This window comes from Pipra filicauda, unplaced genomic scaffold (assembly GCF_003945595.2).
Source record: "Pipra filicauda isolate LSUMZ 115617 unplaced genomic scaffold, ASM394559v2 scaffold567_size291404_pilon, whole genome shotgun sequence".
NCBI classification, from domain to species: domain Eukaryota; kingdom Metazoa; phylum Chordata; class Aves; order Passeriformes; family Pipridae; genus Pipra; species Pipra filicauda.
In genome coordinates, this window is record NW_024104717.1 from 194,280 (window position 1) to 210,760 (window position 16,481).

At 48.7% G+C, this 16,481-nt stretch overlaps 2 protein-coding genes and 1 pseudogene across 2 annotated transcripts; 2 read left to right on the plus strand and 1 right to left on the minus strand.

Moving 5' to 3' along the window:
* Nucleotides 1-4,223: 4,223 nt before the first annotated feature.
* Nucleotides 4,224-11,055, minus strand: PHB2 (prohibitin 2). Its single transcript, XM_027710396.2, has 10 exons — nt 10,876-11,055; nt 10,714-10,798; nt 10,559-10,638; nt 9,720-9,904; nt 7,526-7,655; nt 6,947-7,050; nt 6,444-6,521; nt 5,842-5,918; nt 5,606-5,611; nt 4,224-4,789 (listed from the first exon to the last, which is right to left on the minus strand). Exons 1-10 carry the CDS (start codon nt 11,000-11,002, stop codon nt 4,759-4,761), a joined length of 903 nt encoding a protein of 300 aa, XP_027566197.1. The 5' UTR covers nt 11,003-11,055; the 3' UTR covers nt 4,224-4,758.
* A 186-nt stretch (nt 11,056-11,241) lies between these two features.
* Nucleotides 11,242-16,286, plus strand: EMG1 (EMG1 N1-specific pseudouridine methyltransferase). The gene is made up of 6 exons (XM_027710399.2): nt 11,242-11,397; nt 11,478-11,579; nt 12,560-12,701; nt 13,095-13,153; nt 14,993-15,142; nt 15,958-16,286. The coding sequence occupies exons 1-6, from the start codon at nt 11,260-11,262 to the stop codon at nt 16,069-16,071; spliced, it is 705 nt and encodes a 234-aa protein (XP_027566200.1). The 5' UTR covers nt 11,242-11,259; the 3' UTR covers nt 16,072-16,286.
* Nucleotides 13,478-14,882, plus strand: LOC113982313 (annotated as a pseudogene).
* Nucleotides 16,287-16,481: the final 195 nt, after the last annotated feature.

Sequence of the window (16,481 nt, forward strand, 5' to 3'; positions counted from 1 at the left end):
ACTGCCTGGGAGCTGGCAAGGTGAAGCAGCTGGAAGCAGGCACTGCATCCTTGTAACCCTGTCACCTGCCCGAGGACATGCCCACACTCTGCACTTGGCAGGAAGGAGCAGGGATCCCTCAGCAAGGCAGTGGCAGTAGGGTGATTTAGGCAACTTAGGCAAAGTCTCCTGCTTTGATCTGGTGCCAGCAGAGCCAAGGCAAGGTTGGACAGCGTACAAGGGAGGGAACAAACTTTGTGGATGCTGCAGTGATTTCAGGCATGCTAACACAAGGAATAGCATCCCCCAAGCCAATACTGCACAGCACAGGTTTAGCAATAACATACTTCCAAGATGAAAGAACTCGTCCTGGTAGAAGAAGCAACTTCATCCTATGCCTAGGCAACAGGCAAACTTACAAGGGACAGATCGCAGCCCCAAGGAATGCTGTCCTGCACATGCTAGGAGACATTCTGCCCCTCCTCAGCTGCAAACTCTGCCTCAAGCAAACAAAGGCAGAAACAATGCCAGAGCATTTTTGAGTTCAGCAGCTGATGCTGGAGCATGTGGTTGAGAAAGCTGCCTGGGCTAAAGACACACACCTGAGACACGATATAATGGGAGGAAAGACATTGCTTGCCATCATTTGATATGGCAAGAAACTTGCTTGGAAGCATTTGGAAGCTAAAAGACACTTTGTAAGCAGACCCTCTTCCCATGTACTGGACTTTGGCTTCCCTTACCCTGTGAGCCAATAGAGGTGTGCATTTACCTGCTGCGGCCAGAGGAAGAGGCAGGAAAGGGACAGTGGGGAAAGCAATGGGCAAAAGTAAAGATGTGTGGAAGGAGGTGTACTGTGATTCACCTCTCAGTGATGCCAGATACCCTTGTCTAAGTCATGGGGAAGGGACTAAAGTCCTAGTCTAAGGAAACACCTATCTTTGCTTCAGATTCCTGGGTAGTTACAATGGGCAGGATTCAATTCTCTTCGTTCTTAAAAAGCTGCCACAGCCTAAAGCAAGGCATACCAAGGATTAGCTTAAACTCTACCTGAAGCTTGAAAATGGAGACATCTTGTGGAGCAAGCTCAGATTCCTGAGAACCTCATTTGTGTTCAAATCCCTGAACTTATTGTGTCCGTCTACAGAGAAATCAGACTGAAAAAGAACTTTCATGATTGTACATCAAGAAACGCAGCACTGAAATGAGCAGTCTACTTTACACAGGCACTGTTAGACACAGATTACTTTAGGGTGGCTACTTGAAAATGCATTTTGAAAGCTGGTTCAAAAAATTTTTGCTTCCTTGATGTTGCAAGTAAAAATATGTGGGTATTAGTTATGGCTGTGACTGCTGGTAAGTTTAAAATCAAGAATCCATAGATTATATCTGTTCATTTAGATGTCTCATGCTCTGCCTTACCAGAGAAAGAGGTCCCTAAAGGCCTCTCTTCTTCACTGGAGAGTTCAACTTGGAGTTGTTTGTGAAAAGAGATGGTCTCATGGGTGGCTGTCTTGACCATCATGACCATGAAATATTTGAGTTTAAAATCTTTGGTGATATAAGAAAAACTGTCAGTAAAGCTACTCCCCTGGACTTGGGGAGAGCAGACTTTAGGCTACTCAAGGAAGTAGTCAGTAAGGTCCCCTAAGAGTCTGCTTTTGAGGACAGTGGGGTACATAAAAGCTGCTTACCTTCTAAGGGCTTTCTTTCAAGAGCATGGGAGCATGCAATAATAATGTTCACAGAATATTCTGAGTTGGAAAGGACCCCCAAGGTCGAGTCCAACTCTTCAGTGAATGGCCTGTAAGAGGATCAAACCTACAACCTTGGCACTACTGGCACCATGGTCTGACTAGCTGAGCTAATCACCAGGTCAATGTATCAGAAGTCAAGCAGCTGAGGGAGAAGGCTGGCTCTGCTGAGCAGAGATCTATCTCCTTCCACAACTTAGCAGAAAGTGTGTGGACTTTGGAAACAAGGACAGGCTACACGGGAGGACGACGGACACGCTACTTGCCACTATAGAGAGCAAATCTGTATGGCCCAAGCTCAGCTGAAGCTGGTGGGTAAGACGAGGCTTTTTTAAATATGTTAACAGCAGAAGGAAGACTAAAGGAAACATTGGTCTGTTACTTGATGAGGTAGGTCACCTCATCCCCAAGTAGTGATGGAGATGGAGACATTAGTGCTGCTTTCGACACCCATGATGGGCCCTGGGCTGGATGGCCACAGCTTGGGGAGTCATAAGCTCATGGCTGACTTTGAACTTGAATGGGATTTGCTGCTGCAACTGACCACAAAAAGTCTATGGGGCTCAAAGGGATTCATCCTAGGACACTGAAGAGTTGGCTGATGTTACTGCAAGACTTACGGTATTTATCAAAAGCCTTGGGAATCTGGAGAGGTCCCAGTCAACTGGAAGCTGGCAAATGCTGTCCCAGTTTTCAAGAACAGCAAGAAAGAAGACCTTGTTAATTACAGGTCTATCAGTCTCGCTCTGGTGCCTGGTAAAACTGTGGAAGTTATTTTGGGAGTTATTGAAACAGACTCGAAAGACAATGGTTGTTGATCAAAGTCTGCATGAGTTCTTGAAGGGAAAGTTATGACTTACGAACAATAATCTTTCACAACAAGGTTACCCACCTAGTAGTCAAAGGGAAGGCAAATGAGGGTGGTTTTTTTTTAATTTTAGCAAAGCTTTTGATTCTGTCCCTCACTGTATCCTGAGCAGTGCTCAGCATGCAGCTAGACATGCACATAATACAGTGGGGGAACAGTTGGTTGAGGGGTCAGGCTCAAAGGGTTGTAGTAAAAGGGGTAACATCTAGCTGGTGGTCAGTCACTAGCAGTGCTCCCCAGGGTTTTAGGGCCTGTTCTCTTCAAAGCTTCTCTCAATGACCTGGACACAGGAGTCAGCCGTGCACTAAGATTGCTGATAACACCGAATTAGGAGAAGCTGTTGATTCCCTCAAGGGGACAGAGGCCTGACAGAGATCTTGATAGACGAGCATGCTCAGCAATCATCAGCCATGTGAAATTTAACAAGAACAAATGCTAAGTTCTGCACCCAAAACAGTGTAACCTCAGATGTAAATACAGACTGGGGGACAAGAGACTGGAGTGCAGCTCTGTAGAAAGGGATCTGGGCATTTTGGCTGATGGCAGACTCTGTGAGCCAGCAGGGTGCCCTGCCAGGCAAAAGGGCCAATGTTATCCCAGGGTGCATTAGGCACAGCGTAGTTAACCAGCCAAAGGAAGCGACAGTCCCACTGTACTCAGCATTGGTCCAGCCTCACCATGACTACTGTGTGCAGTTCCAAGCTCCAGGATAAAAGGATATAAAAACCATTACAATATGTCCAAAGGAGGGCGACAAAGACTGCAAAAGGCAGCGTGATTTACAAGGAGCAGCTAAGGATACAAGGCTAGTTCAGCTTAGAGGAGACGAGGGGCTGACCTCATTGCTCATCACCAGGAGCAGAGATGGAGGTGCTGAACTCTTCTCCTTGGTGTCCAGCAACAGGACGTGATGGAAGGCCTTGAAGCTGCATCGGGGGAAGTTCAGATTGGGTATTAGGAAAAAGGACTTCACTTACAGGGTGGTCAAGCTCCCCCAGGAAGCAGTCATGACCCCAAGACTGTCTCTGTTCAAGATGTGTTTAGACAATGCTCTTACAACTTTTAGGCTGCCCTGTGTGCAGTGAAGAGTTGGACTTGATCATATTTGCGGGTCCCTTCCAACTCAGGATATTGTATGATTCTAGGAATGTGATACCTCCAAGTCCTAAAGCTTAGTATAGGGCAGCCCAGTGAGACAGGGAGGAAGCTGACAAGATCTTGCTGTTGAAACCCAAGCAAAAAGAGAGTTAAGTCAGTGGAGGAAGATTTGTCTTAAATTTTTGGCCAGGAAAGCAGTATGCATACATATACACATATATATATCTACACACACAGTGTATACATATATATGCTTCTGTGACCTGGGAAAGCAGGTAAACCTACACTCATCTCTAGCACTTACAGTTGGCTAAGAAACCAGCCCTGGTCACCCACGCAGCTGTATGAGCATCCATACCTCCTCGTTGTCTTCCCACCCTGTGATCAACCAGTGAACAGGAGCGTATTTCTCTTGTTCCTTTCCCTTCAAAATCCTCATTCTGTTTTCAACCAAATAAAATCTCCATTCCACCTCCCCTTTTGCAACATCTTTTTTCAGGCACTAAGCACACTTAGACACAATATAAATTTGTTTTTCTTTTAATTTTTACAAATGTTTGAAAGCATCACTGAGCAGGCAGTGACACAAATAGATATTCCAGCAGTGACAGGCACCCAATGAATGGTATTTTCCTGAATTCAGTCCCAGGTTCTCTTGGGATCAAAAGTGAAACAAAATTTACTACAAAAAAAAGCCTGGTGCTGATGGCAGCAGAACTCCCTCACTTGACCAAAAGAGAATTCTGATATCCTACAGAAATCTAAAGATTAATGAAGATTAGAGGCAAATTACTATATCCACATGGGTTAATACCAGTCCCTTGTCTCCTCTCCAAACTTAACCAGTGGGGTGAGGAAGGAATTACAGCTGCCTACAGGCAAAGCCCATTCCTGTAACAGGAATCACCACAGATGGAGCAGGGGTACAGGGACCAAATCTGGCTACTGGATTTAAAACTTCAAAGTGAGGGCAAACAATGCTAGTGGAGGGAGTTCAAAGATCCTCACTCTTATCTTCTGCTGGTCAGCAATGCTGGTTCTAGGAGTCTTTAACTTCTTTCATTTCTTTCCTTTGAGTAGGAGACTGTCACTGAAAGGGAGACAGACAGGAGTCATTAGTTAGAAAGCAGAAGCAAAGCTGAAAATCCACAGCCCCTCACTGTGGATTTTAGGGTGTGGGGTGTCACGCCCAAAGGATCTGGACTTCCAAGTCCTTCCTACAGGTATTTTTTTTCAAAGCCCCTTAAGCCTTCTGGAATGAGTAAGACAGAATCTTGTCAGAGGTGACAAAGAAGGATCTTCTCAGAGATCTCACAGAGGAGAAACCAGCTTTGGTTTCCCTTCTCGATTCTAAGAAATCTAAGCTTTCAGCTACATCTTATTTTAGCTCAGCTGGCACTGCCTTTTTCAGTAAACACTGGATAGATTAGGCAAAGCCACGAAATTCCCGCCAGCTTTGAAAGCAGGAAATGGAGATTTCTAGCATGGACTGGAAAGCTTTTGGAGAGTAATAAAAGCATCTTTCCTAGAGATCATTACCCCAAACTAAAACAAATTCCTATGATCATCAGCCTGCCTTCTTACAGCCCTCTTTGCCACAAACACAGGATGTCCTGTAGACGTGTGATAGATCAGAGAACGCTCCTCACTCCTGCCTTTGCCATGCAAGGTTCCTTATGGGACACACATGGAGCTCCAATTACTGAGTATCTCCTACTTGATGTAGATGTTTGGCCTCTGCAAGGAAAGCTTCAAGCTTCACATCACAAATGGGAAACGAGGTAGAGATGGAATAAACCTCCTGAGGCCAAAAAGGCCCAAGCTAGAAACATCCCAGGCATCAGGCAAAACAGCAACATCCTTGTTCCAAGTACTAACAAAATTATCAAAATATATAGAGCCTTACCTTCCTCTGTGTCAGCAGATGCAGTAAGGGGTGGAGAGTGGGCAAGAAGAAAAACAAGAATAAATTGATTAGATTTAACAAAAATCTCCATTTCCACAGTAAGAATGACTGCTCCCTACTTGGCTGTGTCCTCTGGCATCAGGCTCCTCTCAAAGGAAAGATCCTGAGGGAGCTCCAGAGAGGGGACCAGCTTCCCAGGTAGGGTGCAGACAAATCCAGCCATCCAGTCCCTTTACCTGGTGAAGCCCTCATCCTGCAGGTTCAGTACCAAGTTATCTGCTGTGAGATACACACGGTTTTGTGAGGCAGCAATCTGAAAGAGAAATCCATTATGGAGACGGCATAAGGGACTATAAATGCACATGGGGGAACAGCACTAGGAACCTATCTCCCCCTCCAGATACAGCACTCCTGTTTTATTTCAATCGATGCAATTCCCCAAAACAACTCTGTAACTTCCTGACTTCCATCCCAGAAGCCATCAGACTTTCCAGAAGAAGTGCTCATTCTGTCTCTGCCACAAAGACCTTCGATCCCACACTTATCTGTCCCCCCTTCTCAGCCTGCAGGGAACCAGGAGCTTTTGGTGGCTGCAACTGAGTGTGGGTGATGGAATCTGATGTAGATCTGGCTTTATCATATGAAGGGCATGAACTCTTAGCCTCACATCTAATTGCAGATCATCTTAAGCTCTATATGAGCAAAAACAGCTGGGCAGGAACAAAGACCAGGACAGGGCAAATCACATTCGCCTTAAATTCATCACGTGGCCACTGGGCTGGGAGGACAGCACAAGGACTGCAAAGGACAAAGGGAATTCCGTGCGCCAGGTGCTCACCGTTTTTGAGATGTTTTGAGCAGCTCGGATCTTACGTAGCTTGATGTAGCCTGGATTCCTGCTGAGAGCTTCCCCAAGGTACAGAGGAACAAAGTTAAGGAAAACCTGCAAACAGAAGCTGCCTGCCCTCCAGGAATTCTTCCTAAGCCATGTTAAAAAACATCTTGAGGGCTAAAAAGAAATCTCTATCCCAATAACATGGGCCTTTGGGCAGGCATGTTTTTCCTTCCCCAAATCAAGAACATTATGGGTTATGGTCCAACACAGCCAATAAAAGTTAAATCTTATAGCAGGGAGTGAAGGCTCATGATCTTCTCTTCTCTGACCTGCAACCTCAGGTGAACCTCACTCCAGCCAACTGGAGAAGTGGGGGAAAAAATAACAGTGACCTACTTGAAGCTTTCATCCGATCACAGTCTCCTGAGCGTGAGCTCAGTGTGACGGATTCTCAGGACTGTCAAGCTCAAAAGCCACATCCCACAAAATCTCCCGAAGCAGGATATCATCTTGGCAGCTGTCGCTTCCCCCTCAGCCTGAACTATCTTCTGCTTCTGCTCCTGCTTGGCCTTCTCCACCAGGAACTGGGCGCGCTGTGCCTCCTGCTGGGCTGCAGGGAGAAGGGACACATGCATTGGAACCACATCGTGTCTTCTGAGCCATCAGAACCTGAGAGTGGAGGCCCAGGGGCTCTGCTTCCAAAAGAACCTATGGTATTCTGGGACCATATCCACAAGTACGAAATGTATTTGACTGCACCTTACCTTAAGTAAAGTCCACAGCATCCAGACCCTCCACATGTAATCCCCACAGGAAGAAACATATTCCCGGCCTGAAGAGGAACCCTAGCCTTGGGAACTCAGTCCCTCCAACAGTCTATCCTATCAGCTATGGCCCAAAGCTTTCTGATAATACTTATAAAGTAAACCTGTTCAGCTCCATTACTAAGGAGGCTGGGATTTATAACTCTGTACCTGTACTGATACAAAAGCAGTGACACAGTAGCCCAAATTCTACCTCCTTTTTTAATAATTCAGTGAAAGGGAAAAGGCAATCCACCCTTTTCAGGCACAAATGGAACTCACCCACTTGCTTAGCCTCCACAGCTGCTGTGTATTCACGACTGAAACTAAGCTCTGTGATAGCCACATCATCCAGGATGAGGCTGAAATCCTTGGCTCTCTCTGTCAGTTCTCGCCTAATGAGCAGGGACACCTGAAACACAAATACAGCAAGAAGAGTAGTACCAAGCACAGGGTGTTCCTGTGCACTCCAGAAGTGAAGGACAACTGCTCTTCACAGTGTGGGGGGAGACACTGCCTAAGCCCAGCTCCAAGCCATGAACATCAATACCGCCTCTGAATAGCACCGCGTATCCATAGCTACACATCACATTTTCAAAACTACATTACAGCTTATTTATAGTCACTACTATGCAATTAACATTGCAGAAATAAAAAACCTTGAAAGCATCTTTGGCTTTCACATCCTACCACATCTAGTTCCACAGTTCCCACACGTTTTGGCAATAAGCACTTCCTTCTCCACCTTGAACCTGTCACTGCAGGCTGTCTTCTCATAATTGTATTCCAACATGGAAAAAAAGGGACCACACAATTTGTTACTTTTCTATTGTGGCTACTCCACTCTTTTTAGCCACTTTGGATGGGTGTTGCTGCAAGATATTTTGATTTATTACACGTTTAACTTGCCAGCACCTTTTTCAGGCAGGCTGACAAGTCCTGCACTAAATATTGACTTAAACAGAAACTATTGCTACAGTATCACATGCTTGGCCGGTCTAGCATTTGCTTTTGCTCTTGCTGCAGCTGTTTCTGAGCTGAACTCGAAAATAATGACACAAACCTTCACTGTGCGAACTGCAAGTGCCTAACTACATAAAGGTACTTCATTTTCTCCTGATTATCAACCCCTGCAATACACACCATTTCACAGTAACAAACACTAGTAAGGATATGTGAAAAGAAGGCAAATCCAATTCAGTTTGTTCAAAAGTTTCAGAGATCATAATTATTCTTCTCTAAGATCACAGATGCTTAACAGCCTTTGCTGTCACATCATTTCCACTCATTCTCTCCACACGTGAGGATGAACAAATCCCCCCAGTGCACACTGCGTGGACGAGCACAAAACCCTGAAGTCCCTGCAATGGATCAGTTCTCATAACAAAACCTGGACACTTAGTTCCTATCTTCGCTTCTTTTGTCACGGATCAGAAACTACCTAAGAGATGCTTTGTACTTCAGCTGACAACTTTTCCTTTTTAGCACTCTACTAATCCTGCAGGATCTCCCGTAAAGTCTTTGAAAAGAAAAGCAGCACCTCCTCTCTCCCTCAGCTGCCATAGGTGATGAGCACTCTCAGAATCCCTGGCAATCAAATTACCACAACACAAACTTTCAGACACAGGCATTTTTAAGCTGAATATTTCTATTATTTAGCAACACCCCTCCCTCCAGATGACCCTCTAATCTTTTTCTAATCAGTGTGTGCAGGGGGGGTTACAAGAGGATGGATCCAGGCTCTTCTTGGTGGTGCCAATCAATAGCACAAGACCAATGGGCAAAGAGTGATGCACAGGAAGTTCCACCTGTACATGAGAAAAAACTTCTTTACTGTGCAGGTGACCACGCACTGGAACAGGTTGCCCAGAGGCTGTGGAGTCTCCCTCACTGGAGATACTCCAGAACCATCTAGACACAATCCTGTGCCATGGATGAAGCAAGATAACCCTGTTTGGGCAGGGAGGTTGGACCAGATGAATCACTGTGGTCCCTTCCAACCTGGTACATTCTGGGATTCTACATAGAAGTACTTGCTACCCTTCTGTAGCATCCATCACTGACAGGTTAGTACTTTAACTGCTCATCCCCTTCAATTTTTAGACCCTTCAAAACTGTTTAACTTGCTCTGACAGACATTCTGAGACCCATAAATAGCCAGGGAATATTTTTTTAAAGCCAGTTCTACTGTGAACTGTGATGTAAATCAGCTCTCCCTCCCCCACCTCTCCCGCTGTGGTACAGTTTTGTCCTCATGTACCAATGGGTCTAGTCTTCTTCAGAAGCAAATGATACAACCTTAGTATTTGCACTGGAATCGAGCTGCAAGCAGGGCACAGCACCATGCTCTTTCCACTTGGACGCGTCACCCATCAACCTAAGACATTTCTCCTTGACCTGTTACAACACTCCCCACATCCGCAGTTCAGCAGTTTCTTTGTGACCTGAGTGCAAGCCTGCCCCAGGCAGGGCTCACCTGTGCTCTCTGTGTGATGAGCTGGGAGGCGTTGAACTTGGCCACAACGCTCTTGAGCACCTCGTTGACGATGGAGGGCAGGACCCGCTCCTCATAGTCCAGCCCCAGGCGCTGGTACATGCTGGGCAGCTCAGCCGCGTTGGGGCGCGTCAGCACCCGCAGGGAGATGTTCACCATCTGCAGGTCTAAGAGGGAGGAGAAGGGGAGAGGTGAGGGGCCTACAGGGAAACCAGAGAGCAGCCCTTCATTAGGGACTGTAGTGATTCACCTTTCATGGCTAGGCTTTGCAAAAGAAGATTTGGGAAAAAAATTTAGGGCAGAACGACGCTCAGGACATCCGCTATCCACAGAATCGAGCATGGTTCTGATGTTCCAGCACGCTAGTTGATTTGGGTGCACCTTTGGAGGCACATGTATATGCCTTTGTCCTTTAATCTTTGTGTGACTGCATTTGTAGAAGATGGCCGTTTTGACCCTCGCCCGGCTTTGCAAATGTGGGTAAGGCCTTCGAGCCTGCGCAGTGGATTAGGTGAAACATGGTATGCGCGGAACTGAACCCACCCTTTAATCCTAAGGTTAGGAAGGAATTCTTTATGGGAGGTTGGTGAGACACTGGCACAGGTTGCCCAGGGAGACCGTGGATGCCCCACCCCTACCAGTATTCAAAGCCAGGCTGGATAAGGCCTTCGAGCAACCTGGTCTAGTGGAAAGTGCCCCTGCCACGGGCAAGGACATTCAGATCCATCCTAACCCCCTATCATCCCTTGATTCCATGAAGGGGACCGGCGCTGAGGCAGGACTCCCGTCCCCTCCCTCCCTCCCACCTCGTGGCCTCTCACCTTTGGAGCCGGTGGGGGAGGAGATTTTCCGCGGGCGCGCTCGGATGTCGTAGATGATGGGATACTGGAACCAGGGGATCCTGAGGGAGGCGGAGAGGCGTTACGGGCGCGGGCACCCGCGGGGCCAGAGAGGGAGCGGGGGGGCCGTGCCCTACCTGAAGTGCAGCCCCTCGGCCAGGATGGTGTCCTGCTGCACGCCGCCGATGCGGTTGAAGAAGATGGCGCGCTGGCCGCCCTCCACTGCGAGGAGAGAGCGGGGGCTCGGTCAGCGCGGGCGACGGGCGCGTGGGGCACAGGGGGGCGGGGTGGGCACTCACCGATGAACACGGACTCGCGCACGCCGTAGGCCAGGGCGCCGGCGCCCAGCAGCAGCTTGAGCGCGGTGCCGACGCCGCGGGGCCCGGCCGGCAGCCGCCCCGCCAGGTCCTTCAGGTTCTGCGCCATGGCCGCGCCGCCGCCGCCCCCGCCGGGAAGGACACCGGAAGGAGCCACCGCCGCCGCGTTCCGGCGAGAAACCGCGGCGCCGGGAGCGCCGCCACCACCCCCTCCCGCCTCCGGTGCCTGCCTTCCGGCGCGGCGGGCGAGCGCTCCGGAAGCGGGTCCGGCCGGAGCCAGATAGAGGGCGCGCCCCGGGCGCCATCTTGGGTGGCCGCGGCGGACGGGGCGGGGCCAGGGCGGGGCCGGCGGGGCGGAGTGGCAAAATGGCGGCGCCCAGGCGGCCACGTGGGGACGCGCAGGGGGGTGAGAAGGATGAAGGGCTCCCGCTGGAAGCGAAGCGGCCCCGCGGCCAGCGGCGGCTCCTGGTGGTGCTGGAGGGGGCGAGTCTGGAGACTGTGAAGGTGCGGGCGGCGAGGGGGTCCGGCCGCGCCGCGGGCGCCCTCGTCCCTCGCCGCCCAACCTGTCCGTGCTTTGGCCGTAGGTGGGGAAGACGTTCGAGCTGCTCAACTGCGACAAGCACAAGGCGCTGCTGCTGCGGATCGGCCGGGACCCCGGAGAAGTGCGGCCCGACATCACCCACCAGGTACTCGCTGGGCCCGGCAGTGCCTGTGCCATCGGGGCAGCCCTGCAGGCGGCCTGGTGACATCGCTCCTCGGGGCTGCGGGCCTGCTTGTGCTGCCGAACAGGCTGTGTTTCTTTAAAAAGGAGTCTATGCAGCAGCGGGGGAAAACGTTGACCTAATCAGCAAGCAGGTAGATTTAATCCGTGAAACAGATAGCATCTAATAATTAAGCTCTAAGTGATGTCCATGTGTTAGGAAAACAAATTTTAGGGCTTGACGTGCTTCAGTGATCTCGGACCTGGTGGGGGAAGTTAATATAGCTCGGGGAGAAGGATGTACCACTGATAATGGGCAGAATTTACTGGCGACAAGGGCATTTGGCAGGACTCTCAAGATAACGAAGAAACTAATAAAACCAGCTCAAAAATTTTGTTGAAATCAGGTCTGAGTGGGTAGAAGGTAATTCTGCCATGGAGATCTGCGACCACTGACCTAACAGAAGACAGAAACTGAGCATGGGGACTAACTGGCATGAGAAGTGGGAGAATAATTAACCAATAGAAACTAGAATACCGGGCAATAAGAGAACTATGTAACTTGTAGCCAATGAACACTAATTCCGTTGTTTGCTAAAATGTATAAATAGTTAAACGTGTTGTGTGGAGGGGTGCCCCATGTGCCTCAGCACTGAATAAAGTAATGTCTGCTTTCTAACCTAGTAAATGGGTTGGAGGGTTTATTTCCTGGTTTTCAGTGACACTTGTGCCCTTGGAACCCAGGGGGCGAGTTTGGCCTCTTGTGTTGTGCATGTGGCTTTTGGGTTTAGTCACTGTTTGAGTCTGGGCTTGCTTTCTTAGCCTTACAGTAGAACTCCAGTAGTCAGATGAACTTTCAGCCTTAACATCGGTCCCTTCTGCAGTCATGGGAGCTAACCCTCAATTTACCCAAGAATCTTTTCTTGTGCCTTTCTGTTTCCACTTCTGTGTGTTTTTCACTTTCAGAGTCTCCTGATGCTCATGGACAGCCCCCTGAATCGGGCTGGTCTCCTGCAGGTTTATATCCATACCCAGAAGAACGTTCTAATTGAAGTCAATCCCCAAACCAGAATCCCAAGAACTTTTGATCGGTTCTGTGGTCTTATGGGTAAGTGATTCAAAATTTATACCAGCCACAGAATAATGCAGGAAGCTGGTTAAGAGAGGAAGAACTTTGGGAAAAGTCAAAAAGTGGCACCAACCTTAAAATGTGAAACTGAGGAAAAAAAGCAGAGAAATTAAACCATCTGTCTGTGATGTTCCAGGGTGCATACTCCAACTGTGTGTTCCTTAGCGCAGTGGTGAGTGCCTGCAGGAGACTGTGCTACCAGCAAAATAACTTGCTGGTCAGTACTTCTTAAGGCTGCTTCAGGCAGTGCTGGGAAATCTAAAGGTAGACTTCTTGTGTGCCTCAGCTCTGATCTCCAGGCAGAGCATGGGATTCCTCCAGCAAAAGAACTGTCAGCTTAAGTAATTTTCTTCTCTTGTTTTCTCTTGTCAGTTCAGCTGCTGCATAAGCTCAGTGTTCGAGCAGCTGATGGGCCTCAGAAGCTGCTGAAGGTAAGCATTCTTTAACTGTTCACAGCTAATGTTGCAATGTTCTAGCTCTGCATCCTACAGCGATTTAGGAGGGATTTTTGGGGAGGTTTTTTGGTTGGTGTCCTGTTTGCAGAGAGGGGATGGAGCTTAGAGGTGCGTGGGCACGGTCACTATTCCATACCACCCTGTCATTGCATGGGGCTGGCATCTCTTGTGGGAGCTGCTGCAGGAAAGGAACCCCAAACACTGCTGTCCTTGGAGCTGAGTGATCTGTTTCCTTGTGAGAGCCTGACTGCCATGGCTGGGCACTGACACTGGATAAACTGCAGGAATGAAGGTCTTGTCATGATATCAGATTCCTTGGATGGAGAATTACCTTTGTTGCTGGAAACACCAGAGAAGCAGCAGCCTAAGGAAGATGGTGATGATAATAATGTCGTCATCTTGGCAGAGAATGCTTTGCCCCGGCCAGCACATCTCCCTGAGGAAACGGGTCAGCAGGCAAGGATAGACAACAAGCAGCCAGGCTTGGCCTTCCTCGCTCAGGGCTCTCTCAAACTTGGCTCAAGTATTATGCCAGAACAAGGAGCTGCTGGGCAGGAGCAGGACCTTACTGTGCTGCTCATCAGAGACAGAAGCAAGATTTCCAGGTGAGGAAGGAATATACTGAACAATATATTGAAGAATTAATCATCATCAAGAACTGCTATGACGTAAATGTACTTTGTACATCCAGATTACCCAAAAAAGGTAGAGTGGTCTTAGATCTCAGCAGCATCCTGCTTGCTAGCCAAGATGAGACAAAGGTGCCTAAAGTGGATTACATCAACTTTTCCAAACTCATGACCCCTGGTACCCATCTCGGCAAGCTCCAGTTGTGCCTGTTCCTGGAGGAGAAGGGGGACTAAGGACCCGCTGGCGTGGCCAGTGCTGAGGACCTGCCGTGTCCAGTAGCCCGTGAGGAGGAGTAGGTGGCACAAGTACTGACTCTGCCCCTGTAGGCTCACCATGCCATGGAGAACATGGAAGAGTTTGTGTACAAGGTTTGGGAATGGCAGTGGCTCATACGATCTGCTGCCTGACTGGCTCAAGGCCAAAAGTTACTTCCTGCATGGAGAGAGGCCCCCTATGCCCTCCTTCCACACCTGCTTCAAGAGCATCTTCCAGATACACACTGAAGCTGGCAACATCTGGACACACCTGCTGGGATTTGTTCTGTTCCTCTGCCTGGGGATCCTGACCATGTTGCTGCCCAATGTGTACTTCATGGCTCCTCTCCAGGAGAAGGTGGTGTTCAGGATAGTTTCCTTAGAAGCAGTGCTCTGCCTCAGCTTCTCCTGGATTTTCAACACTGTCTACAGTCACTCAGGTGGTCTCACAGACTTTTTTGAAGTCAGATTATTCAGGAATTGCAGTGCTGATCACAGGGAGCTTCACTCTGTGGCTCTACTACTTGTCTTCTGCTCCCCTCAGCCAAGACTCACCTACCCCACCATCATCTGTGTCTTGGGCATCTCTGCCCAAGCAGAGATGGCCTCAAGCGCTTTTGCTCAAGGACCTGGGTGCAACTGGTGAGTAATGCAGAGGAACAGGGAAACATGATGTGTACCTCAAGGGGATTTGATTTTTGAGTAAGAACAGTCTGTAATGTTGAATTGTGTATGTAATATTGGTTGCTGAATGACATATGTTACATCGTAACTGCTGTGGACAATGAGGATGGACTGTTCCAGTCGCACTAGTTGTGAGCTCCTAGTGCAGTTTGCAAACAGCTGACAACAGCTGTTTGTTTGAAACAAACAATGGACCTAGCTATGTGGCCTTACCTCTACATCCCTGTGAACTTTCTGCTTTCTGTAGGTGATTAAGAATCCAGTCAGTGACCATCTGCCCGTGGGCTGTATGAAGATTGGTACCTCCTTTGCAGCGTCAAAAGTGACGGATCTGCGTGAGCTGGTTCCTGCAGCGGAGCCAGTTGCCATTGTAGTGGGAGCTTTTGCCCACGGTTCGGTAAGTGTGTGTATCCCTTATTTGGAGTTGTAAAGATCTTTATCAGCATAGATTTCAGTCTTGTTCTGAGTACGGAGGTTTTACCTGCCCCTTTTTTCAGGTTGGTTTCCCCCCTGCCCAGCCCCCCATTTTCCCTCCAGACAGGCTTGTCAAAAAAGGCCCAATACTGCAACACTTGGGACTGTTCTCCCTCTCAAGAGAGGGCATTAGTGAGGGCTAACAGTTGTCCTGCTGGAGAAATACTTTGCCTCCCCAATTAATGGAATCACAGAATTGTTAGGGTTGGAAGGGACCTCTGGAGATCATCTAGACCAACCCCGCTGCCAAGGCAGGGTCACCTAGAGCAGGTTACACAGGAGCATGTTCAGTTGGGTTTTGAATGTCTCCAGAGAGGGAGACTCCACAATCTCCCTGGGCAGCCGGTTCCAGTGCTGTGCCACACTCAATGTAAAGAAATCCTTCCTCACGTTGAGATGGAACTTCTTGTGTTTTAGTTCCATTACCCCTGGTCCTGTCGCTGGGCACCACTTAAGAGTCTGGCACCATCCTCTTGGCACCCACCTTTGAGATATTTATATGCATTGATGAGATCCCCTCTGAGTTTCTCTTCTCTAGACTAAACAGGCCCAGCTCCCACAGTCTCTCCTCATAAGAGAGATGCTCCAGACCCCTAATCATCTTTGTGGCCCTCCACTGGACCCTGTCCAGTAGCTCCTTCTCTTTCTTGTACTAATGGAGATAGATGGGGCTCAAGGAAAACTTGCAGCTTGATGGGGGTTTTTTCTATTTTTTTTTTAATCCCTCTTTTCTCTCAGGTCAGTGTTGACTATACAGAAAAGATGGTCTCCATCAGCAACTATCCCCTCTCTGCTGCCCTGACGTGTGCTAAAATTACTACTGCCTTTGAGGAAGTCTGGGGAGTAGTATGAGCTGCTGTTGCTACTGCTGTCATGGTGGACTTCTGTACAGTGACTCCACGTTCCAGAAAGGCTCTCTTACTTAGGTGTGGACCTGGTGCAAGTTTCTGCTCTTGGAAAGGAAAAGCCTTCAACTTTGTCCTTGCAGCTTCTGGAGCACTGAGACTTTAAACGGACTGCCTCACTGACCCTTTTTCCTCCTATTAAATGTATCTTTTGATTTAAAAGTGCTTGTGAATTTTACTTTCTCATGCTTCATACGTGGGCAGGCCGTATCCCTTTATAGCAGGGACTTGGCCCAAATTTGTCAAGGAACTGAAATTCTTAGCTGTGCCCTGCTCACCCTGGTGTCAGTCAGTCCCGCAGAATCACCTTGCTCGGTGGCATGTGGCAGTTCACACTCCCACACCAAGGCACCTAAG